This window comes from Zerene cesonia, chromosome 18 (assembly GCF_012273895.1).
Source record: "Zerene cesonia ecotype Mississippi chromosome 18, Zerene_cesonia_1.1, whole genome shotgun sequence".
NCBI classification, from domain to species: Eukaryota; Metazoa; Arthropoda; class Insecta; order Lepidoptera; family Pieridae; genus Zerene; species Zerene cesonia.
Window position 1 is genome coordinate 845,441 of NC_052119.1, and position 22,228 is coordinate 867,668.

A 22,228-nucleotide genomic window follows, 5' to 3' on the forward strand; every position below is an offset into this window, starting at 1 on the left:
GGAACATTTGGACAAATGGCTGGTACTGGATGAAATTATTCCGTTCTTGCCTCAGATTCCTTCTCGAGAACCAGCTGTATTGATGGGTATCTTAGGTGGGTTCATTATTCATTATTAATAACCATAAGCTGAATATATAATTGTGAAATATTTATTGCGTGTTTGACTGTAGTTTGAGGGGTCATTGGTTTGATTCTTCAAGTCAAGTGTTGTATATCCTATTATTTTAATATTATTAATGCGAAAGTTTGTAAGTATGGATGTATGGATGTTTGAAATGAAATTTGGTACGTAGACAGCTGGATAACTGGAATAACATATAGGCAACTTTTTATTCCGATATTCCTACGGGATACGGACTTACGCGGGTGAAACCGCGGGGCACAGCTAGTATATATATATAGTAGTTAGTAGTAGTAGTAGTAGTTATAAACAATACAAATTTAATAACAACTGTAAAATATTGAGAGTTAACTTTGCTATTTTGTATTTTTTATAAATCGAAAACAAAATCGCGTACATATGATTATTATTATCAAAACCTCATTTATAATTTTTCAGGCATCTATAAATTAACGCTAAGTCACAAGAAACTTGGTATCACAAAGGAAGTTATGGCTACGAAAGTGCTACCATTCCTCATACCGCTCTGTGTTGAAAATGGACTGACTTTGAATCAGTTCAACGCTCTGATATCACTTGTCAAACAGATGGTGTCGAAAGTCGAAGCGGAGCATAGGACGAAGCTGGAGCAATTGAATTCCATACAGAATGAATCCAAGTAAGCTATGTCTTTAGATCCGTTGATGTCTCTTCTTTTTATTCAACAACACATACATTTGAAAATTTCCTTGAAACTTATATTACCTTAAGAAAATAAAAATTTGACTGCAGTTAAAAACCTCTCAATATTCTAGCCTATTATAATCTGTGCATTATTTTTACGTCCCTTAAATTCTTTAAGGTTACTTAACCAATTTCAATTAAATTTAGTATGCTTAAACAACATACATAATGAGCCTGTTTAATTTAAATTTAAATTAGTTAAATTTAAATTCAAAAGAAAATTAGTTAAATTACACTACAACAAAATTAGCACATCATCAACCCATACATGTTCCCACTGCTGGGACATAGTCTCATATAAGGGTTCAGGTCATTATCCACCACACTGACCAAGTGCGAGTTGGCAGATAAACATATCATAAAATATAACAAAGCATATGAAATCATTATACCAACTTCCATTTCTAGGGTAATGGAGCACGCGTTGACCTCCTCCGACACGCTGGTATCAGCCCCCGGGCCACAAACGGACATAGACAAGATGTTCTCCGGGCTCGGCATAGATCCATTCTCATTCAGCAAACCAGCGGAAAGGGAAACAGTGCCCGGTGTTAGTGAGAGTACATCGCTGAGTATGGAGGACAAGCAACGGTGGGTGCAGCTTTAAATATTATATAGTATATGGTATATTTATATAGTAGTATTAGCTGCGCCCTGCGGTTTCACCCGCGTAAATCTGTATCCCGTAGGAATATCGGGATAAAAAGTTGCCTATGTGTTATACCAGTTGTCCAGCTATCTACCTACCAAATTTTGTCCCAAATTCCATACATGGAAAGAAATGGTTAATTTTACTCTTTAGTGAATCAATATTTATATATGCAATATATGTATTATCTAAGCATCGTCATCATCACATTTTCGAGTTTGAAGAGTGTTTTTCCAGATATCCCAAACTCAAACATTTATTTATTCAATTAGACTTCTTACTAGAAGCACTTTTCAATCCTGTATGTAACAAAAAAAACGTATCAAATATAAAGCTAAATAAAACTTGTCTTTCCTTTTATTACAATGAAGGTAGTTCTTTAATATCATTGAATAATTTAACGACCATTTTTTTTTCACATTTCAGACTAGCGCAGCAACAAGAAACAGCTCGAAAATTCTCCCGACAACCGCCGCCAACGGCTATCCCCACCCCTAAGCCCATCCCCCCACCACAATCCCAAACCATTGATTTAACCAGCTCCCTCCTACAGTCCAATCTCACCCAGCTGACCAAACCAATCCCATCACAAACCAATCATTCAACCATGGGACACATGGGTGGTACGAATTTATTGGGTAATACCAGTCCAAATAATAACAGTTTTCCAATGAGTCGGAATCCAATAAATTTAATGGGTAACGTAGGTAATAGTAATATAGGTAATACAATTGGAACGCACGTGGGTAATAATCAAACAAGTTCAATGGGTAGTAATCTGAGTAGTAATACAATGGGAAGTAATCTGGGTAATAATCAAATTGGTAACACAATGGGTAATAATCTGAGTAGTAATAAAATGGGTAGTAATCTGGGTAACACTTCAATTGGTAATACAATAGGTAACAGCAACATGGGTAATAATGGAATGGGTTACGCGTTTCAAAGTCAATTAGCATTACCGCCAAGTACGGGCTGGAACAATAATGCGCCGAGCGGTAATTTTAATAATAAATGGGCGGGAAATCAAAATATGAAACAGGATTGGTCGGCATTTGAATCTCTATTGCCGAGTCAAACTCAAAATAATAGTAGTAGCAATAATGACACAAAGAAACTGAGTAACAGTGAAATGATGGATTTACTTGGTTAGTGTAGCCGTCCGTTTGTTGATATTAAGTTTCAAATATGTTTCCGCTGTCAATAAATACGATTATATTATTACATTAGCAGCACAACATTCTCTTAGCAGCTGTTCTTATATTCACATTCTAGAATTTTGTTTTGAAATTATTATTATTTTATATATATATATATATATATATATTTTTTTTTTTTTTTTTTTGGAAAATTATGTTATGGTTCTTTTTTGCGTTAATTTTTTGGTATTTTTAATAGTCAATCAGTCAATTTAATATTCAAAAATCAGGTCGCTGAGAGATCAAAGTCGCATATAAAGATTCAATTGAGCTGATAAATGATATTACGCATCCAAGAAAATTTTGAAATTATGAAATGTGTATATACATAATAAATATATATTATTTGTGTATGTATGAATGCTATCAATATTTTTGCCGATTTTGAAATCAGGTTGATCCTCCATAAAATTATTCAATCACATTCCCAAGTTTATACTATGTTAAAAAACTGAAATATTGATATTAACACATTATTTCTAAGTTGAATTAAAACATTGCATCTTTTCTCAAAAACCATTCATTACATAAATTATACTCGAATGTATCATCTTATTAATTATTATTTGTGGAATGCAGTCATCAATGAATTGTATTTCGCTTTTAAATTATAAATTTTAAACTGAACTGACACAAAAGGCAAAATAAAGTGTATGGGATTGGTTTTAATTATATTTAAGATTGTGAGTAATATAGTTTACTTTTTGGTCATATCTATACTATACTAATATTATAAAGCTGAAGAGTTTGTTTGAACGCGCAAATCTCCGGAACTACTGGTCCGATTTCGAAAATTCTTTCAGTGTTAGATAGCTCATTTATTGAGGAAGGCTATAGGCTATATATTTACCACGGGCGAAGCCGGGCGGACCGCTAGTTAATAATATTTTGTATACAACTTGATACGAATGGCTTTTCATAAAAGTAAAGACCAAATGGTCTTTACTTTTATGAAAAGCCATGTTTTTTTTATTGGTTCAGAACTTTGTTTTTTTTACAGCATTAAAAAAAATCTCATTAGGTTATGGTCTTCATATGATTGGAAACTACATTCCTATAAGTTTGTGTACAAAAATATCATTATTATAGTGTTATATTGTATTAAGATTTATATTTAAGTTGTTATTTGTATATTTACTATGGTATTACTTTAGGGTGTAGATAAACACTAATTAACAGATGTATGTATGTTAGCTTAATTTAAAAATGCGTTATGATACGTTTAAGGTATTTAAAGAAAATAGAAATTTGTATAAAACATTTTATTTCGTTAGCAGAATTTGATTCACGTTTTATCTAGGTACTTAATTTATATTTTTTTGTTATTCCTATAGCTTCTCTTACTACTTATTTTAGTTGTTATGATTATTTATTAGTTTATATTCTCTGTATGTTATAATATAATTTTACTCTTGTGTAACTTATGAATTTATGCTTGTACATTATTTTATCCATCAAATAATTATGATCTCTTATAAATAAATATATTATTCCACTTGTATAACACTTTTATATCTATAACATTATCATTAAAATAAATAAAAATATATTAAATCTATGCAACTATTGCATAATCATAAGCATGCAGCCTGGAGTTCATTGCAATAAGCAGAATATATTTTCAAAACTGATCTATTATTTACTTTATAAATAACTTATTTTCAGTAATAATAAATTCTAAAATTGTCCTTACAATAACTAGAAATCTAAAACTACCTCCTCCGCCTAAACGAAGCAACTAAAAATACAACAGCCGTGCCAGTCTGCAACAGACTAGCGATGAAGAAGCACGTGCGATACGTGTAGCTGTAACAAACGGCCCAAATCATAATAATAATAGCCACTATTGTATTCGCCGTGGTAACTGTTGCTGTGGTACTAAATTCGTTTAATGTACTACTGTATAAAGATTGTTGTAGGACGCCGCATGTTGCCGTGGCGAGACTGGAAAACATGCACCAAACTACCAGGTAGTTTTTGTTTGATGATAGGGTAACACCTGTAAATAGAATTCGAATTATTGTCTATGGAACGACGAGTTAAGGGACTTCCTCGGTTAATAAAATTTGTGAGTGTTTTTTCATTATGTGGAAGAATAGTAAATTTTTAAAGTATATTATATATTTTAAAATGTATGGGCTAATTTTAATTTAAATTACTTACCGTAGAATCCAATCGCACCGCAAACACAAAATACGGTGCATAATTTAGCTTTTTCGTTTATATTCTCAGGCAAGAAAACGCAAAGAATTACAAAACAGAGAGCAGCTGCGTGCGCTATGGATGTTAACGATGATATCTGAAATTTAATTTTTATCATTAATACATCTTACAAAGTTAAAAATATTGGTGAATCCATTAACAAGGAGTAATAAACAATATTTTTGTCATTTAGGTAGTATACAAAGTTTTCGGACGAAAATTCACAGATAAATAAAAATGAAGTAATGAATTCTTGGTGGGGATAAATTGTAAAATTTAAGGCCCTAAGATGATGAAAAGTGTGATAAATTGTTTTTCCATAGAGATGTTTGCGTTAAATTACGATAATGTTAATTTCGTTGATTATTATCATTTATTGTAGATTGCATTATTTATTGATCACCTAATAATATGTGTATATTTTATGCTTTATGGTTGGCCATTTCAAAAGTTATGCGAAACTAAAATAGGAAAATTCACAGCTTGAAATTATTTTACATCGATGAAAAATTACGAATAAATGTTTTTTAAATAACTTTTAAGGGGAAAAGGGAAAATAATGCTCACCGTCCAGACATTTAAACCTGGATTCTCCTCCCACATCAATGGCGGGAAAATAACACTCAACACTAGAACACTATACGTCGTACACAAATGTAGCAGCGTGTACATATAGAAGTTCACATCCTTTAGCATATTCGCCACAGCAATCACGTTCTTCTTCAAGAACGCAGTACGCCTGGCTGCACCTGGCGTTACTTCTGCGGCAAACACTAAACCATTCGATGTCGCGTTCACTGTAGTCTCTCTGTACAGAGGCTGAGGTTGGGCGTCTCTATCTATACTCTCCAACTCTTGATAGCCACTTATTCGACTGTGACTGCTTATGTCCAATGCTCCGAAATCAGAAGAGAACCTATTGGACCTTGAGCTATCGAACATTGCGCTGAAATCTGATGAGAATCTGCTCTGTCCAGTTTCCACGTTGGTGTCCATTATTTCTCTAGCGTTTTCCCTGGATTTAAAGACAACAACGTCATTTGCGTCCTCGTCTTGTGTTGATACGGGATTAGTTCTGGCCACTGTCTCTGTCTGGTTGGAAAATATGACTTCATCGTCATCTTCGGGTCCGTCTCGTATCATGTTATACGTAGTACGTATGACCCTCTCGATGTATACGGGTCTTGTATAGGAAGCGAGTAACACGCAATTTTGCATTAGAATAGCTCCGAATATCATGACGACTATGTCGCTTGAGTAAATGGTGCAGAGGTAGCCGATCAGCAAAGGCATAAGGACATTTCCTATCACGGGTGCTACTTTGATTATACGTTGGGCTATGGTCAGTTTTTCTCGGAAGTAGTGTGTAATGATTAAGTCTGTCTGTTGGCCGGTCAATGCGCAACCGATACCTGAAAAAGATATATTTTAAAATAAAATAATGCTTTATGACTTGGTCGTGAGCATTGTTTCGATAAGGCTCATGATTTGATTAGAAAGTAATGGAAAGCAATAAAACCAAAACCTGTAATATATTTGTTTTTAATTACTCTTTTTTACAGTACGTTTGTATCTTAAAATCATCTACGAAAAAAATGCTTTTACACAATATATTATTTTAATGAAATGAAAATAATAACTATAGTGTCGATTAACAAAGATTTACTCAATTCGCTTCAGTCCATGCACAAGGTTGTTTATATATTTTCCTTATAGTAGTAAAAAGTTAGCTTACAAATATCCGAATTAATTTCTTTTCTCGTAATTATTTACGAAGCAAAAATACATTAAAAATAATATATCACAATGTAAGAGTTTTATTGGTTGAACAATACCACGGAAACATATTGCAAGTAATAAGTTAAGTAAATAACAATTTTGTCGCTTGTTTATTGTGTCGTGACCTTCAATAACAAAGCCGCAAATGATACTATTGAAGTTTATTCAATGACTTTTCACGTAATATTTTACACCTTGATCTCATTGTTTTTATTTTAAATAGTTTTTGCGATAACCGTATTAAATTATTTAAAAGCGTTGTAAAGGTTTTATGTTCAAGGTGTGCAGTGTAAAACATAACGAATAATTAAAGGAAAAATAATATAGTTGCCTACATTAATAGATCAATTACCCTAATTAATAAACATATTAAAATTGTTGTGTTATTAATTTTATTTATTAATCGTAAAATGGCTAAACAGATTTTGATAAGTTAAAGTATAAAAATGGCAATTATATCATCGATAAAGAGTTCGCTCTGTTATTATTTACTTACCAATTAGTATCCCCGCAAATATATTCACAATGTGGTCATTTGAATAGGCACTGGTCGCGTAACTTGACAACAGAACACCAGCTACTGTCATGCATAAACCAGACAGCGCCGTAAAACGCGGCATGTTAAACGTCTTTGCCACTGCCCTACACCATGATTCTAGCAATAAACGTATCACAGTGAAAATTACTGGCACCAAAGCGGTATCTAAATCCCAAATACGTAGTCGTTCACCCTCTTCATGATCTTCTTCCCGTAATGACTTCAAAATCACTAATCCATATAGTAATAGTAAGCTTGGTGCTGTTACATTGTATATCACGGCAGCGAACAATATCAACCATCCATAACCGCCGTCAGGGGGTGTTGGTCCTATTTCAGGTTGTGATGCCACCACCCTGTCCAAATGAAGATCTTCCACCCTCTCCCGCCTCTCTGGTCTGTTCCTAGTTTCCTCCATTTTCACAATAACTTCATGACTAAAAAATCTGGGTAATAATTTATCTCTGAGTAGGTGTTGTTATCTTATCATTATCTTTGGTCGTAATCAAATGTTCTATATTTTTCGAATTGCCGCCAATCCAGTGTTGTTAGTACACAAAATTTTAAAAACAAAATTAAGTAAACTAGTACACGTTTAATATTTAAACGATCAGTTAAAAAGTTCTTATGTTTTTTTGTTTGTTTAATATATCGAATATATTTGATACAACAATAATCTGCCATAGCACCTTGAATTAGATAGAAAACTAATTGATTTTTAATTAATAAACTCATTCATGAATACAAAAGATGCAAAGCGTTCATGTTCTGATATATTAATACCTTTATATTCCTCGGACTAAATTTTCATTTTAATCGAAAATATAAAATTAAAATACCAAAGTTTGACCCTCACGGTTTATGGTGTACAATGCCTGACACTTATACTAGATGCCTATTATTATGTTGCGTATTTTCTTTTTTAAAACTGTGCACAGAGCAGTTTAAATAATAAAATTAAAATGTAACTATATAAGTATGGTTACGGTAGTTCAACAAATTTATAATGATAAAACATAGATTCGATATTTTAAAATTGGCAATACTGAACGATATACGGATAACACTGCGAAAGAATTTCTGATTTCAAAACGAAAATAATACGGATAAATATATGACAGCCGCACGTTATTCAAGAAAGAGATAGTAAGATACAGTTTTACATGTATCGGATGCAGAAAGAAATAAAATTAGCAGTGCATGACTTATTTTTAATTTATTCAAACAATACTCAATATGAATTCTCCAAGACGACACCTGTAAACGACGCTCCTATTAGAAAATCCCATAAATATCAATAATGCAATGGTAATTAACGTACCGCAGTTGTTTCAGTCAATACTTTATTGAGTTCCTTCAATTAAAATGTGAATTTTATCAATGTGTTAAGTATGAAATCTTGATTTCGGTCGCGATCATGCTCCGAGGAGTAGCAAGTATTTTAATTGCCCCGATTTCGTGATGTGATTACATGGTGGATTATTGCAGGACCATAAAGAAATTAGCCCATGGGTGAGGCGCGGGAGGACGTGACTGTGATATATCTGTATAATGGAGACGGAATCCGTGCGTTCCGAATTAAGTAGCCGTTCGCGGCGAAGTTCTAGACATCGTCAACATAATACTCACCGTAGCACAAGGTTTGTTTATTTAACGGTCTAATCAATAAAATGTTTCAATTGTTAATTTAAGCAATAGCCAAGAAGTTTAATATAATTGTAAATAAAATTAAAATATATGTAAAAACTTGAGACTTTATACTAAAGACTAGAGATGGCTTTGATTGATAATTATGAAGAATCTGGTAATGGTACCTATGATTGTTACAAAATTTTCTGCTGTATTTTATCTTTTAAATATAGAAGTTCATATCAGGCTGAAATATTAACTAAACATAACAGATTTATCTTGTACTAGAACTTTCTTAACAATATTAAATAAAATAATTTTTACAATGGAGACAAAGTTAACTTTAAATACCAAGAATTTGATTAATAGCTATATATACACATAGATTATGTGGAAGGATTGGGTTTATATGTTTATAATAACAATATTCTTGTCCAGTTCTATAACATAAAGAAATTTATAACTGATGGGGCTTTTCAAATAAAACATGTCTTATGTTTCATTATATTTACATTGATTTTATATAGATTAATACCGGTCTGCCCCGGTTTCGCCCATGGTACATATATAGCCTATAGCCTTCCTCGATAAATGGGCTAACTAACACTGAAATAATTTTTCTAATCCGACCAGTATTTCCTGAGATTAGTGCGTTCAAACTAACAAACTCTTTAGCTTTATAATATTGGTCTTGTATGTGTATTAACTGTACCTTTCATATACTCATCACTTGTTCATGTTGTAGTTAATAAATATAATGAAAAAAAAAAACGCATTAATTATAGAATCAACTAGATTCAATTATATTTGGTATAATTTGACTTGACAATAAATTGATCATGACAAAATAATATTTAAATTTCAATAATTTTTATTTATTAGAACAGCAGTAGAATGTAAAACTTCATAACATCCTTCCCTTTCAGAAGTACCAAGTCACAAAGAAAAGACTGTATAGATAGTAGCATGGCACCATTCCAAACTAGCGTTAATATTAACCCAGAAATTGGCCGAGATGGCCAGGAAGTGATCGAAGTACAAATACTTCCCCAAGATGAAAACTGGGGAGAAACTACCACTGCTGTCACTGGGAATACTTCAGAAGGCTCACAATCAATGGAGGATGTTAGTAACTGGCCCATGGAATCAGATAACGGTCTAGGTTTTGTTTGTTCGAGATATTTCACAACAACAGTTGCATTGGGCCTGTCATTCGTTTCTTTTGTAAGCCCTTTGGCCATGGTGGTGTTGCCAAAAATAGGGTTTTTCCCGGGATTATCAGATAATATTGCAATACAACCCAGTCAGAGAATACAGTTGCTCTCCTGTACAGGAGAATGTAAAGGAATTTTGCTCTCTATAGCGTTTAAGTTAGTTCTCTTAGCGATCGGCGTCTGGGCCGTTTTCTTGCGCCCAAGAAATGCAGTATTACCAAGAATATTCGTATTTAGAGCAGTAATGTTTGTCATCTTGGCTGTATGTACATTTTCGTACTGGTTATTTTATATCGTACAAATTACAGAAGCGACAAAAGCTTTAGCTGTTGGTGAAGAGGCAGTCGATTATAAGTCCTTAGTGTCATATGTATCGAGTTTTTCCGATACATTATTATTTATACATTATACGGCTGTAGTGTTGATGCAGATACGGCATTTAGAACCAGTGTATTATATAAAGATTGTACGAAGTCCTGATGGGGAGAGCAGGTCATATGCTATTGGCCAGTTGAGTATTCAAAGAGCGGCTGTATGGGTACTACAAAGATATTATACAGAATTCCCAATCTATAACCCCTATTTGGAGAAGATACCAATATCAAAGTCTCAAAGGAAGGCACAAGCCAGTATAAAGTTTTATGAAGTAGATTCTAATACTAATGCCTCTACTGGCCAGCCAAGGTAAGAAAACTTTTATAGTGTTTGATTGAATAACAATGTAGTAATCCAATTTGATCTATAGATTTGTACATAATTCATACATATTTCGATGATAACGATGTATAGTGTAGTTGTATTGGGTTATATATGGCCATATTTAGATTTTTATATATATTTTATTTTTGCTTATATTATGCAATGCATGTTATTAGTAGAAATTTTTTATAGGCCCTGGAGGAGAAATACTTTAAATATTGGTGATAACAAATTTTACTTAGAAGTAAGAATACCTTGAATTTTAATAATAAACAGGACTGCATTTAAATATTTTCGAGACTTGATTTGCCACATCCGGGAATCGAAATTGAAAAATAAATAGAATATAACATGATACAGAAGCGGCGCCGGCTCGTGCACGGGCAGCGCGTCGCGGCGGCGCGACTCCGGCTCGGCGCACAACGAGCGCTACTACGAGGAGGCGGAGCGTGAGCGGCGCGTGCGCAAGCGGCGCGCGCGGCTGCACACCGCCGCCGAGGACGCGTTCGCGCACGTGCGCCGGGTGCGGATGGCGGCTAACGGTCAGCGGGCGTTCTTTTTTTTTTTATTGACGACCAGACCTTTATCAATATAAAATCTTTTTTCCTTTTGTTACGTGCCAGGTTGTCAAATTGATAGTAGAGAGAACTTTTTGAAGTGATTTAGATATTAGAACAACCGATATTAAGAAACTGATGTATTTATAGTCCAGATAATATGCCTATATTGTTTTGCATACATAATACAATTTGTACATTATTATGAAACAGATAAAATTCAATTCACTATAAATTGTTTTGGCAATTGGACACTATAAAATCAACAACACATTAAAGACCATAAATAAAAATCATATATGTTTGCATGTTATAATTTCCAGGTGGCGCCTTAGGCCCTCGCGAAGCGGCACAAGCGGTGTTCCCGTCTCTGGCTCGCGCGCTTCAGAAGTACCTGCGGGCTACGAGACAACAGCCCAGACATTCGGCTGATTCCGTAAGTGTCTATTTTATTTAATCCATTCCTTTTACTCTGATTAAAACTCTACCACAAATAATAATCATGTTCTTTTAAATTTTCAGGTTCTCGCCCACCTTGCCCGATGCCTATCCCAAGACGCTTCGCCACGTGCATTCCTCGAACCATTCCTCGTGGAGGGTCCAGTGCTGGCCGCTGAGAATGAAGCGAGGCACGAGCAACGCTGGTCACTCATATCAGACGACCTGCTTGCCAGACCACTAGCAGACAACATCGAATTCCAACTCAGACAAGGGGATATATCGCTCATATGCACGATTAAACAGCTACCTCAGTTCAATCTGAGTGAAGAGGTGGTGGACCCGAAAAGCAATAGATTTGTTCTGCGGTTGAACAGTGAAACGTCCGTCTGACATGAGGAGATAATATGTGTCAGGGAGGATATGAGACTCGTGTGATAGTGCAGTGTTTGTGGGACGGTTTAGTGGTATACAGTGGAATTGTTATTGTGATTGTGTAAAGTGATGGTCTATAGACATTGGCCGGATTGAGTAAGTGACAATTTCGGTTTAAATTAAGGGCTCTGTGCAAAAGAAACTGAGAGGTATAAGTATCACTTGTGAGTCTGCCCGTCTGTCAAAGTGAGTTTACCTTGAAACAAACTGTTGATCCAGTTTGTTTGTTTAGTATTGTGCTACATATTTTTCATGTAAATTTTTTAGTAACAACTCGAATCTATGTTCAATTGAGAATCGCTCAATTACATGGCGGTAAGGTGGGGTAAAAAATATTATAACATTTTGATTTGATGCTTTTACAAGTTATCAAACAAGAAGAGATACAAAAGATGTGTATGTTCTCTCTCCTTCCCGATCCCATATGTAATTTATTTTTACTTACGGTTTCAATTGCTTAAGTTTTTTGAAATAATACTAAGTGCTTCCCTGCTCTTAGACTATCTCCATTTAATAACTACTATGACATGATAGAGGGATGCACAAAAAAAAAATCTTGGAAGAAATATCTCGTAAGTCATGGTATTGTTAATGTTAAAATAGTGCTTTTGACCAAGATGTGATTAATAATGTACACTTATATTAGAAAGCTGAGTTTGTTTGTTTGAAAACGCTAATCATAGGAGTAACTAGACCAATTTCAACAATTCTATTATCATTGGATATGTTTGTGATGCCCGAATGGATAAATCCCACAGGCGAATCTGACGTGAACTGTTATATTTTTCATATAAATTGAGAAATAAATATTTGTATATTATTATGTTTCATCTGGCGACCAATTTTAGATTTGCTCAGTTTGAGACCAGGTGATGTTATGTGCAATCTCTGAACAAAAATTAGTAAGATTGACGAAGTGGTATATGGAATTGCTGTATAATTTTGCATACTGTTGAAGTGTTTTAAATGTATTTATAAGAGCAAGAATAGCCATTTTATGCGTATTAAATTGGGAAAGTGAAGGTAGAAATAAATAATTTTAGGTATAGTTAGATTATTATTTAAATTACTTCCCTCGTATGGGATAGGCGACGGAAATACTCAAATGAATCTTAGCAATCTAAAAATACACCAATAATGGATAATTGTGATGAGCATAAAGGATAATTGTGATGAGCTTTTTTCAATTGCATTACAAATATTACAATGTTTTTATAAAACAATTGCAAGTGTTGCGATAAAATGAATAATCTTAAATCTTTTATAACTCAAAATTCAAAGACTATATTGTAAGTATTGGATGCAGAAAATTCGTAAGTAACCATGTTATAGAAACTATATATTATATTTATCAATATATTTTTTTACTTTTATATGTTTTTTTTTTATTTAGCGCCATATTTCGTACACAATAAAGAGTATAATAGCATTTATTCAAACAACCAGTGTACATTGTGTCATATGTTAGATTAGATTTAAGGTTTTAGCACAAACATAATTGTAAATTAATAAATATAAGTGATATAATAAGACTTGAGTATTTTAAATTTAAGCTAACAGTAAAATATAGACATTTCACTGCCATGTACTGTCAGAATGATTTGATAGTGAAAATGCTATGTACACTATGTTTACTTCCTTAATATGGATAAAATTAAAGACTGTTTAATCTCATTTTCAGTAGATTGTACGCAAGAAATTCGAAAATGTTAGTTTAGTAAAAAAACACATTTTTAAATTTAAATATGAAGTATTCTACCATCAATTCTAAAAATAAATTATGATTTGAAGTTTGAATATAAATCTTTTGGCTCTTCAGAAAAAAATAGACGCGCAAAAAAATTGCAGTTTAAGGAAAAATATTTTGTAATTTTTTCTTGAGAATTGATGGAAATAATATTTAGAAGCGTATAAGTAAATTAATAGGTGTGTGTATAGTTGTAAAATGTAGGTAAATAATTGAACTGAAGAGGATTTTTTTAAGTCTAATTAAAAGTTGTGGAATTGTTTTACAAGGACTGTAACAGCCAAGGGTTGATTATGTTTTATTTTTATAACACATAACTAATTAATTATTCGATTTATAGCTTAGTACACCATCAATGGAACATGTATAATGAAATTAAATTTTAAGTTCTTTTTTATCAGTTTGTATACAATAATAAAAAACAGTGTGTTGAACTTTATTAATATCATATCATAGAAATAATGTATTTATTTAAAACTATATTTATATGCTGTTGCGTACAAACATACAATTGCTTATAGATTTTAGAATATGTAATAGTAATTTTAATCGGTACATGTCGATATAATTCTGATCATCGATTCTTTACCTACAGTATGATCTGGAAACTTCTTATAGGTTTATAATTGAAAGCAATGAAAATGCTTTCTTTTTTCAAAAATAATGTTTTATTTCTAGTTTATTTTTTCACTTTTTATAAATTTATTGACGGCTGATAAATTTACTACACGAATAATACCTATTCTAATAATGACAATATGTTAAAGACATCACAAAATACATTATAAGTGCAAAAGACTGCTTGTAATCTTTGTTAGGGTTGTGGCAAATGAAACTTTATATAGCTTAAATCAATAAAAAAATATCACAAACTTAAAAATATACATATCGATACAAATCATGGCTCAAATAACCAAAGAAGGAGAATAGTATAAGGATGATTCATAGGATTTTCTGTAATGTTTAAAATATCATGACATACCTACATGAGTCAGGCGTGGTACATATACACTTACTGTCAGCAATGAATTTCAATATTGAATAGAAAACCTTTAAAAAAATCGTGTGTACTCGCCTCATAAATACAAATATAAAAATTGATGTTTAGAAAACATTTTTTCAATGGATAATATTAATTTGTAAAGTAGTATCGTAATCTCGTTTTCGGCCTCAAACGTTTATTATTAACTTTCTTTATCGACTGATAAAACCGTGCTCAAATGAAGCCTTTTTGTAAAACGCTTGTGCCTGCTTAAATATACATATAATATTAAGGAATTTTAGATAATTTTACATGTATGTGTGTGTAATGAGCTAGTCTCTGATTATTGAGATACATCGATTGTATGCACAAATGCCTTCAACAAAGCACAAGTTTATAACTGTTTATTGTATTGTAATCATTGTAAACTTTGTACACTTTTGTATTTTATAAATATATGAAGTGAATTTGATTTGTTATTTTATTAACCGACGTTCTCGACGTTCTCGACGTTCGAGCAAGGAGAAAAATTGACTGTTTTTTTTTTATTCTGGTATCCCTGGTTTTTCAGCCGATGGGTGTGATTGATGTTGTTTAGTCCGAATTTAGAAGTTCCAGTGGTAACTCCACTCAAAACGTTTGGATGTATGTTAATATGGAAAAATTAAACGTTTATTTTACAAGCAGTTTTTTACATATAGTCTTATTATAAAGACTGGGAGGAAAGATTTTGATATATGTGTTTTGATATAATGAATAGGCCCCGAATAAATAGATAGATTTGGAAAAAATATTTACCAGCAGAAATCTAGATTATTCCTGTGACCAACGGTCTCATTCAGAAATCATTTGTCGATAAAGTGCTGAAAAATTGTAGAAAATACTAGCTGCGCCCCGCGGTTTCACCCGCGTAAGTCGGTATCCCGTAGGAATATAAGGATAAAAAGTTGCCTATATGTTATTCCAGTTGTCCAGCTGTCTACGTACGAAATTTCATTGCGATCGGTTCAGAAGTTTTTGCGTGAAAGAGATACAAACACACACATCCTTACAAACTTTCGCATTAATTATAATATTAGTAGGATGCAATTTATTTCTTTCCAAATATATCACACACTTGTTTTAACAGCTATAACATAATGATTGTGAACTTTTCTCCGTTTCATCATGATTTTATTTAATTAAGATAGTACAAATAATTAACTAGCTTTCCGCCCGCACAGTCAAGGAAAAAAAAAGACGGTCCCGAGGATTTTATCCGGATACTTTCAGTTCCGTGATATTTTTGAAATAAAACTTATCCTATGTCCTTTCTCTCCTCTTTATTCACTTTGTACGAAATTGTACATCAATCGGTTCAGTGGTTTAGGCGTGAAGAAGATACGGACAGAGTTGCTGCAGTTGAGGCAGCAGTTGAATTTACAATATCAGAAGGGATAATGAGAAACACCTTAGTTTTTGTTCAAATATTTAATCCATCGAAATTAAAATTTAGTATCAATGTCAGCCTCAAGTTAATATCTTCAACCCCATTTCCCTATAGAACCAAATATATGTATATATATATCATAATTCATAATAGTTCTATATATATGATGAATATATATATATATATATTATATATATATATATATATATATATATATATATATATATATATATATATATATATATAGAACTATTATGAATTATGATGCATCTTTTAAACTCATATGCACTGGTAGAGCACTGTATCCAGCCGTGGACATATTCACGTCTTTAACAAAAATGAATTTACCCGGATTCTTTGGTACAAATAAGAATATCCAAGCCGCCATTATGGTAAGTAACACACACCCTGAGACGACGCCGATTGTAGCTCCAACATAATGCTTGTTGATCTGACACACCAGGTATTTTTCACTGAGCTCCATTAGTTTACTATTGTGCAGAAGGTGTGGTGTGTAACAACTGAAAAGAAGGGAAAATAAGCCAAAATAAATAGATGAATTTGAGTTTCATTTTTATTAAAGATCAAGTTTTATAGTCTATGGCTCAGTTTTGAGATAAGCGAACTGCGCAAGAGAAGACCGTTAAAGCGTTGGAATTGAAGCTTCGATCACACGTGAAGTAATTATAATACGCTTGGTCTAATAGAGCAGAGGTGGTGATTCGTGGAACACGAATTAGTACCTACGACGCGTAAGTATCAGCGTGTGCCGGACATTGAAATGATACGTTTCGGTGACACACAATGATAGAATCAAGTAAATTGTCCCACTTGTGAATTTGAACGTACATATGGAAAATAGGTATTAAATCCTGGCGATCATAAACAGTATAATACGTTAGAAGATAAACTCGAAGAAATTATAATTATTGCATTATTAAGTTATACAAATATAGCAGAGTAAAGGTAATAAAAGCGTGTTCTAAACATACAGTCACGTATGTATTATGTATAGGTCATGAAAAATTAATTTCATCGGGCAACGTATGAAATTCCACTTAGCTGTAGAGAGGAGCTGTTTCTGAAAATTCTTTGTAATTAGCATAAACATTGGAAATGTGATAATTGTTAACTTCCCTGTCTGCTAATTGACCTTTCAATGGAAATTAATCAAACTTACCGTAAATGATTAGATTCTTTTTCGCTAATTTGAAGCTTTTGTATCCATTTTAAATTGCAGTCGCATTTCCACAGATTACCCTGCAAATCCAAGTGGATAAGTTGACCAAATGGCACCTCTAATTTTTCCGATAAAGTACTCAAACTCGAACCTCTGACTGATAAATTTTCAAGAACAAAATCATCTGCATCATCCAAAACTTCTTGGCCAAACGCTAGCTCGCTGAAGGTTGTTAAATTTTTATTTCTTTCAAGTTGTAAGCTTGTTAATCCATGTAATAATGCGAAAGTGTAGTCGGGAACTTCCTTGATCCACAAATTATTTAATTTTAGCTCTTTCAACGCTGATACCTCTGAAAAGTCTTCCCCTGATATTTCCGTTATGGGATTATCTGATAGGTCCAAGTACTCTAATGTAAACGGCAGTTCAAATAATTTAGTTAGGTTATTATTAGAAATTATTAATCTTCTTATATTGTATGCGTCAACAAAGAAATTGTCGTAAACAGAGCGTAAATTGATACCACTTATAGATAATGATCGTATTTTATTAGTCAACCCGTATCCGCTTCTGTCGAACAAATTCTTATTTTTCAGACTTGGACCTAAATTGTTGTTGTCCAATATGATTTCGCCTAAATTAGAAAGGTGGTGGAACGACAGTTCAGACAGCGAGTGGAATTTATTGTTTGCGAGATTTAAATACTCTAAATTATATATGTTTCTAAATGTATCTTTCTGTATAGCTTCTAGATAATTATTACTCAAATCCAGCCGCTTCAGCTGCGGCAGTCGAAGCATGTTGACCGCAATTTCAGTGATTTTGTTGTCGTTTAAATATAATTCGATTAACGTTGATGATTGTAGAAGAGGCGTTGAATTAACGCTGGATAAATTGTTCCACGATAAGTCTAAGGAAAACACAGCACTTGGTAAACTATGATTCGTTTTTAAAACTGCAGGGAAGTAGGAACAGTCGACTTTTTCACCAATATCATCGTTCTCACTTTTATTCTGTGTACAGACACACAAATCACTATCACATAATGTTGAACTGTGAACTCTATGCACATGCGCCATAAAGGCGATAATTAGGTAAATACGCATCGTATGTAGGTCGTCATTCGGTAAGGTTCGATTGTGTTATGAGTGGATATTGTAAGGCGAATTTCTTATCAACACACCTCTGATAACTGTTATCATTGATACTGATTATTGGTCATTTCTCTGTTTATAGGAACAAAGAGAGTGAATTAAAATGGTCTGCTTTGTGTCTGATAAACGATGTTATTATCAATGAGGTATATTTTTATACACAGTAATTGGAACAGTACACTGATTAATCAGTACTTAGAAAGTATTTAGATTTGTATCGTATAAATATAGTTTAAAAAATTAAGAAAACACGCTTTAGTAATATAATTAGATGTACGTAACGAAATTATTTATTTCTGGCGATCCTAATCAGGATAATGAGATACACTCATGAAATTGTATCCTATGCTTGATAAGCTTAGGTACAAAGTTTGTTTTAAGTCTGTCCGTTTAAAGTGGGTCAAAATTATTAAAATGTTGAGTTAAAAGAGTCGGTTACACACAAACACACAGGTGAAGCCGGTAAAGCGTGTATTAAAGTAAAATGCGTGTTAAATTGTACTTACGTCAATATTCCTACGTAATAAAATATTTTTCATTATTAAAACTAATGAGACTTCTAGTTCCTCATAGTTTTATTTATACTATTATTCACAGAAAAGATTTTGTTTGATACCATTTGAATCATACATTATTCGACAGATTTTAAAGATTCTTTTTTACGGTACTAGCTGTACTCTTTAGAAAGAAACATGGGCTTTTCTATCCTGAATCAGCCCGGATGAGTCTTGGATAAGCCCGGCCCTTGCCTTGGCCCGGTTCTGTTCGTATTTATCAGGGATATTAACTATTACAGAAACAGTCTAGGAGTAATAAGTTTGTGTGTGAACATGAGTTAAGAAAATACGCTTTAGTGATATAATTAGTTACGTTACATAAGTAACAATTATTAAGACCCGTTCATGTTATTCATAGATTACTTCTTATAAATAAACTCAATATATTGCAAGGCTATAACATATATAGATGGATAATAACTTTTTTTATACAAATAAAGCACAAAGAAAAAGAAAATGAAATTTTTATTCATCGTAAAAATACATATAAAAATACACTTCGCATATAAAAAAATCATAACAATTAATTTAGTATCAGAAACGACTTCTAGTAGCTTGCGTATTTCCCTTTGTGCTTGGGTCTTCGTGAGCCTGTAACATAATAAAACAATAATTACTTTAAAGGACGGACAATAAAAGCTTTTCTGGATTTTCTAAGAAAAAAGAATGAATATTTATTCTTGTGTTATTTATATTATCTGAATAGCAGTGGCAGGCTGGAGTTCAACAGCCGATTCGCAACACTAAAGAAACAGACTATTGACAATATGGTACTAGCTGTTATTAGACTGACTATAATTATGACACTGACAACAGTTTATATGACACTGACAACTGAATATATGAACTATAACTGAATATAATATTTAACACATATAAATGAGGAAGATTAACAAACGAAGATGAAGAAAACAAGAAAGGAAAGAAACATTTATAAGGTTGAATAGGCGGCCTTATCGCTTATAAGCGATCTCAGCCAGGCAACCTTTGGATAGGACATATTATTATTTAACACATAATTGGTTATACTGACGACTGAATATATGACACTGTCAGCTGACTATATGACGTTGACAACTGAGTATACGACTGACAACCGAGTATACTATTGACTGCACGGCACTGACTGCCGACTGTATGGGAAGTCACCTTGATCACGATAGTGGTCCTGGGCCCGGTGTTCCACAGCTGTCCCCGCTCGTCGACGAAGGCCGCCTCGACGGCGACGGTGTAGAGGCCGGCGGCCGGCACGCTCACCAGCTGCTGCGCGCTGAAGAAGTCGCGCACCGGCGTCACGGTCTGCACGCCGCACAGGATCGCCGGTATGTTGCTCAGCTCTACCGTCTGCTGGGATTGGGGGGATTTGTTTACGGGTGACGGTTACGTCTAGATATATATAAGTCAAAGTTGACTAACTGACTGACTAATATAATGTACTAGCTGCGCCCCGCGGTTCCACTCGCGTAAGTCCGTATCCCGTAGGAATATCGGGATAAAAAGTTGCCTATATGTTATTCCAGTTGTCCAGCTGTCTACGTACCAAATTTCATTGCAACCGGTCAGTAGCTTTTACGTGAAAGAGCAACAAACACCCACACATCCTCACAAACTTTTGCATTTATAATTTATTTATTTATTTATTTACACTTTATTGTACAATACACATACAGTTATAATATTATACTTCGGCCGTTCAGAGAATGCGTTCCTGACACCTATCAGTTAGTCACGACTAGTGATGTGCACAACATAACACTGAGTTCGTTACCGTTCCTCCAAAATGAATCACCGCATTATTTTAAGACTATTTTCGTTTTAAATTGGCGGAATCATTTAAAATTAATATTTTCGTTATTTAATTGGAAACCAAAAAAAAGGTAATTCATATAATAAAATTGAATGAATAATTGAATGTGGGTACAGAATATTAATCAGACTCCGATTCGCTTGAGGAGGTGGTGTCTTCATCATCATCTTCGCCTACATGTATAATTATATTATTATCAATAATAATTATATTTTTATATTTAATAAAAGTTATTTTATAGTCCATTATTTTCAAATTCTTAAAAAGAAAAACAAAACGTATTATTTTATATTATAATTATAACTGTATAAGAACAGATAACGATACTTGCCTGCTTTACTTTTAGCACAGCACTACAAATATGAAGCGCTGACATAACCTTGTAATAGCGCAGTATAGATTTAGAAAAATATTGTTTACCAAGTTATTTGACACTCAGTTTGGCACAAAATTATAACATTCATTGATTATTGATATAATATTTTTTTTTAATTCTCATCATTGTTAAAACGGTAAACAACCAGCAAAAATATTTTTATTTTAACTGCAACGCCATTACAAAGTTACGTCGTCAGTTCATTCGCGACGTGTCAGGAACGCATTCTTTGAACGGCCGAACTATAGTAGGATCAAGCCCAAACCACTGGACGGATCGGGCTGAAATTTGGCATGCAGATAGATGTTATGTCGTACGCATGCGCTAAGAAAATAATTTGATCAATTCTACCCCTAAGGGGATCAAATATGGGATGAAAGTTTGTACCATGAAAATTTATTAAAACCGCGCGGGCATAGCTGCGGGCAACAACCAGTTTATTTATACAAAGATTACATCATAATCTTAGTCACTCATATCAAAGGATTACTCCATAATCAAGTATAGAGAAATACAATTGTTTACAATCATGTTATCTCGTTTAGCTTTGTAGGTGCGGTTCAAAGAAACAAACATAAATAACAATAAACTGAGAGTACGTTTTTGCATTCAACATTAATGAACCCAACGACATTCTAGAGTATTATAATCTATTCTATATCTAATTTTCAAAAAATAAATATGGTTCGAACTCCCCATTACAACTTATGTTAAAATTATATAATAGAATGTATACCGTCGATTGTAACACTGATGTTCATTTTTCTAAATTGAGCTTGTTCAAGAAGCAAATTTTGAATGCCTTAAGCTA

At 33.1% G+C, this 22,228-nt stretch overlaps 5 protein-coding genes across 5 annotated transcripts in view; 2 read left to right on the forward strand and 3 right to left on the reverse strand.

Moving 5' to 3' along the window:
• LOC119833999 (SCY1-like protein 2) overlaps nucleotides 1–2,804 on the forward strand; it is a 5,863-nt gene extending 3,059 nt beyond the window's left edge. Inside the window, exons 4-7 of the mRNA XM_038358268.1 lie at nucleotides 6–95; nucleotides 562–781; nucleotides 1,255–1,437; nucleotides 1,922–2,804. Coding sequence (XP_038214196.1) covers nucleotides 6–95; nucleotides 562–781; nucleotides 1,255–1,437; nucleotides 1,922–2,648 — 1,220 coding nt within the window. The 3' untranslated portion in view covers nucleotides 2,649–2,804. The remainder of the gene's footprint in view (nucleotides 1–5; nucleotides 96–561; nucleotides 782–1,254; nucleotides 1,438–1,921) is intronic.
• Nucleotides 2,805–4,282: 1,478 nt separating this feature from the next.
• LOC119834047 lies at nucleotides 4,283–7,631 on the reverse strand. The gene is made up of 4 exons (XM_038358324.1): nucleotides 7,172–7,631; nucleotides 5,464–6,308; nucleotides 4,858–4,993; nucleotides 4,283–4,693 (listed from the first exon to the last, which is right to left on the reverse strand). Exons 1-4 carry the CDS (start codon nucleotides 7,629–7,631, stop codon nucleotides 4,407–4,409), a joined length of 1,728 nt encoding a protein of 575 aa, XP_038214252.1. The 3' UTR covers nucleotides 4,283–4,406.
• Nucleotides 7,632–8,360: 729 nt separating this feature from the next.
• Nucleotides 8,361–13,903, forward strand: LOC119833837 (vang-like protein 1). Its single transcript, XM_038358037.1, has 6 exons — nucleotides 8,361–8,521; nucleotides 8,702–8,853; nucleotides 9,769–10,740; nucleotides 11,116–11,297; nucleotides 11,636–11,748; nucleotides 11,835–13,903. The coding sequence occupies exons 2-6, from the start codon at nucleotides 8,765–8,767 to the stop codon at nucleotides 12,141–12,143; spliced, it is 1,665 nt and encodes a 554-aa protein (XP_038213965.1). The 5' UTR covers nucleotides 8,361–8,521; nucleotides 8,702–8,764; the 3' UTR covers nucleotides 12,144–13,903.
• Nucleotides 13,904–16,602: 2,699 nt separating this feature from the next.
• LOC119834049 (slit homolog 1 protein-like) lies at nucleotides 16,603–18,323 on the reverse strand. Its single transcript, XM_038358325.1, has 3 exons — nucleotides 18,287–18,323; nucleotides 17,524–17,932; nucleotides 16,603–16,864 (listed from the first exon to the last, which is right to left on the reverse strand). The coding sequence occupies exons 1-3, from the start codon at nucleotides 18,321–18,323 to the stop codon at nucleotides 16,603–16,605; spliced, it is 708 nt and encodes a 235-aa protein (XP_038214253.1).
• A 1,369-nt stretch (nucleotides 18,324–19,692) lies between these two features.
• Nucleotides 19,693–22,228, reverse strand: part of LOC119834119 (integrator complex subunit 7) — a 12,841-nt gene continuing 10,305 nt past the window's right edge. The window contains exons 16-17 of the mRNA XM_038358409.1: nucleotides 20,384–20,578; nucleotides 19,693–19,825 (exon numbers count right to left, since the gene is read on the reverse strand). Coding sequence (XP_038214337.1) covers nucleotides 19,769–19,825; nucleotides 20,384–20,578 — 252 coding nt within the window. The 3' untranslated portion in view covers nucleotides 19,693–19,768. The remainder of the gene's footprint in view (nucleotides 19,826–20,383; nucleotides 20,579–22,228) is intronic.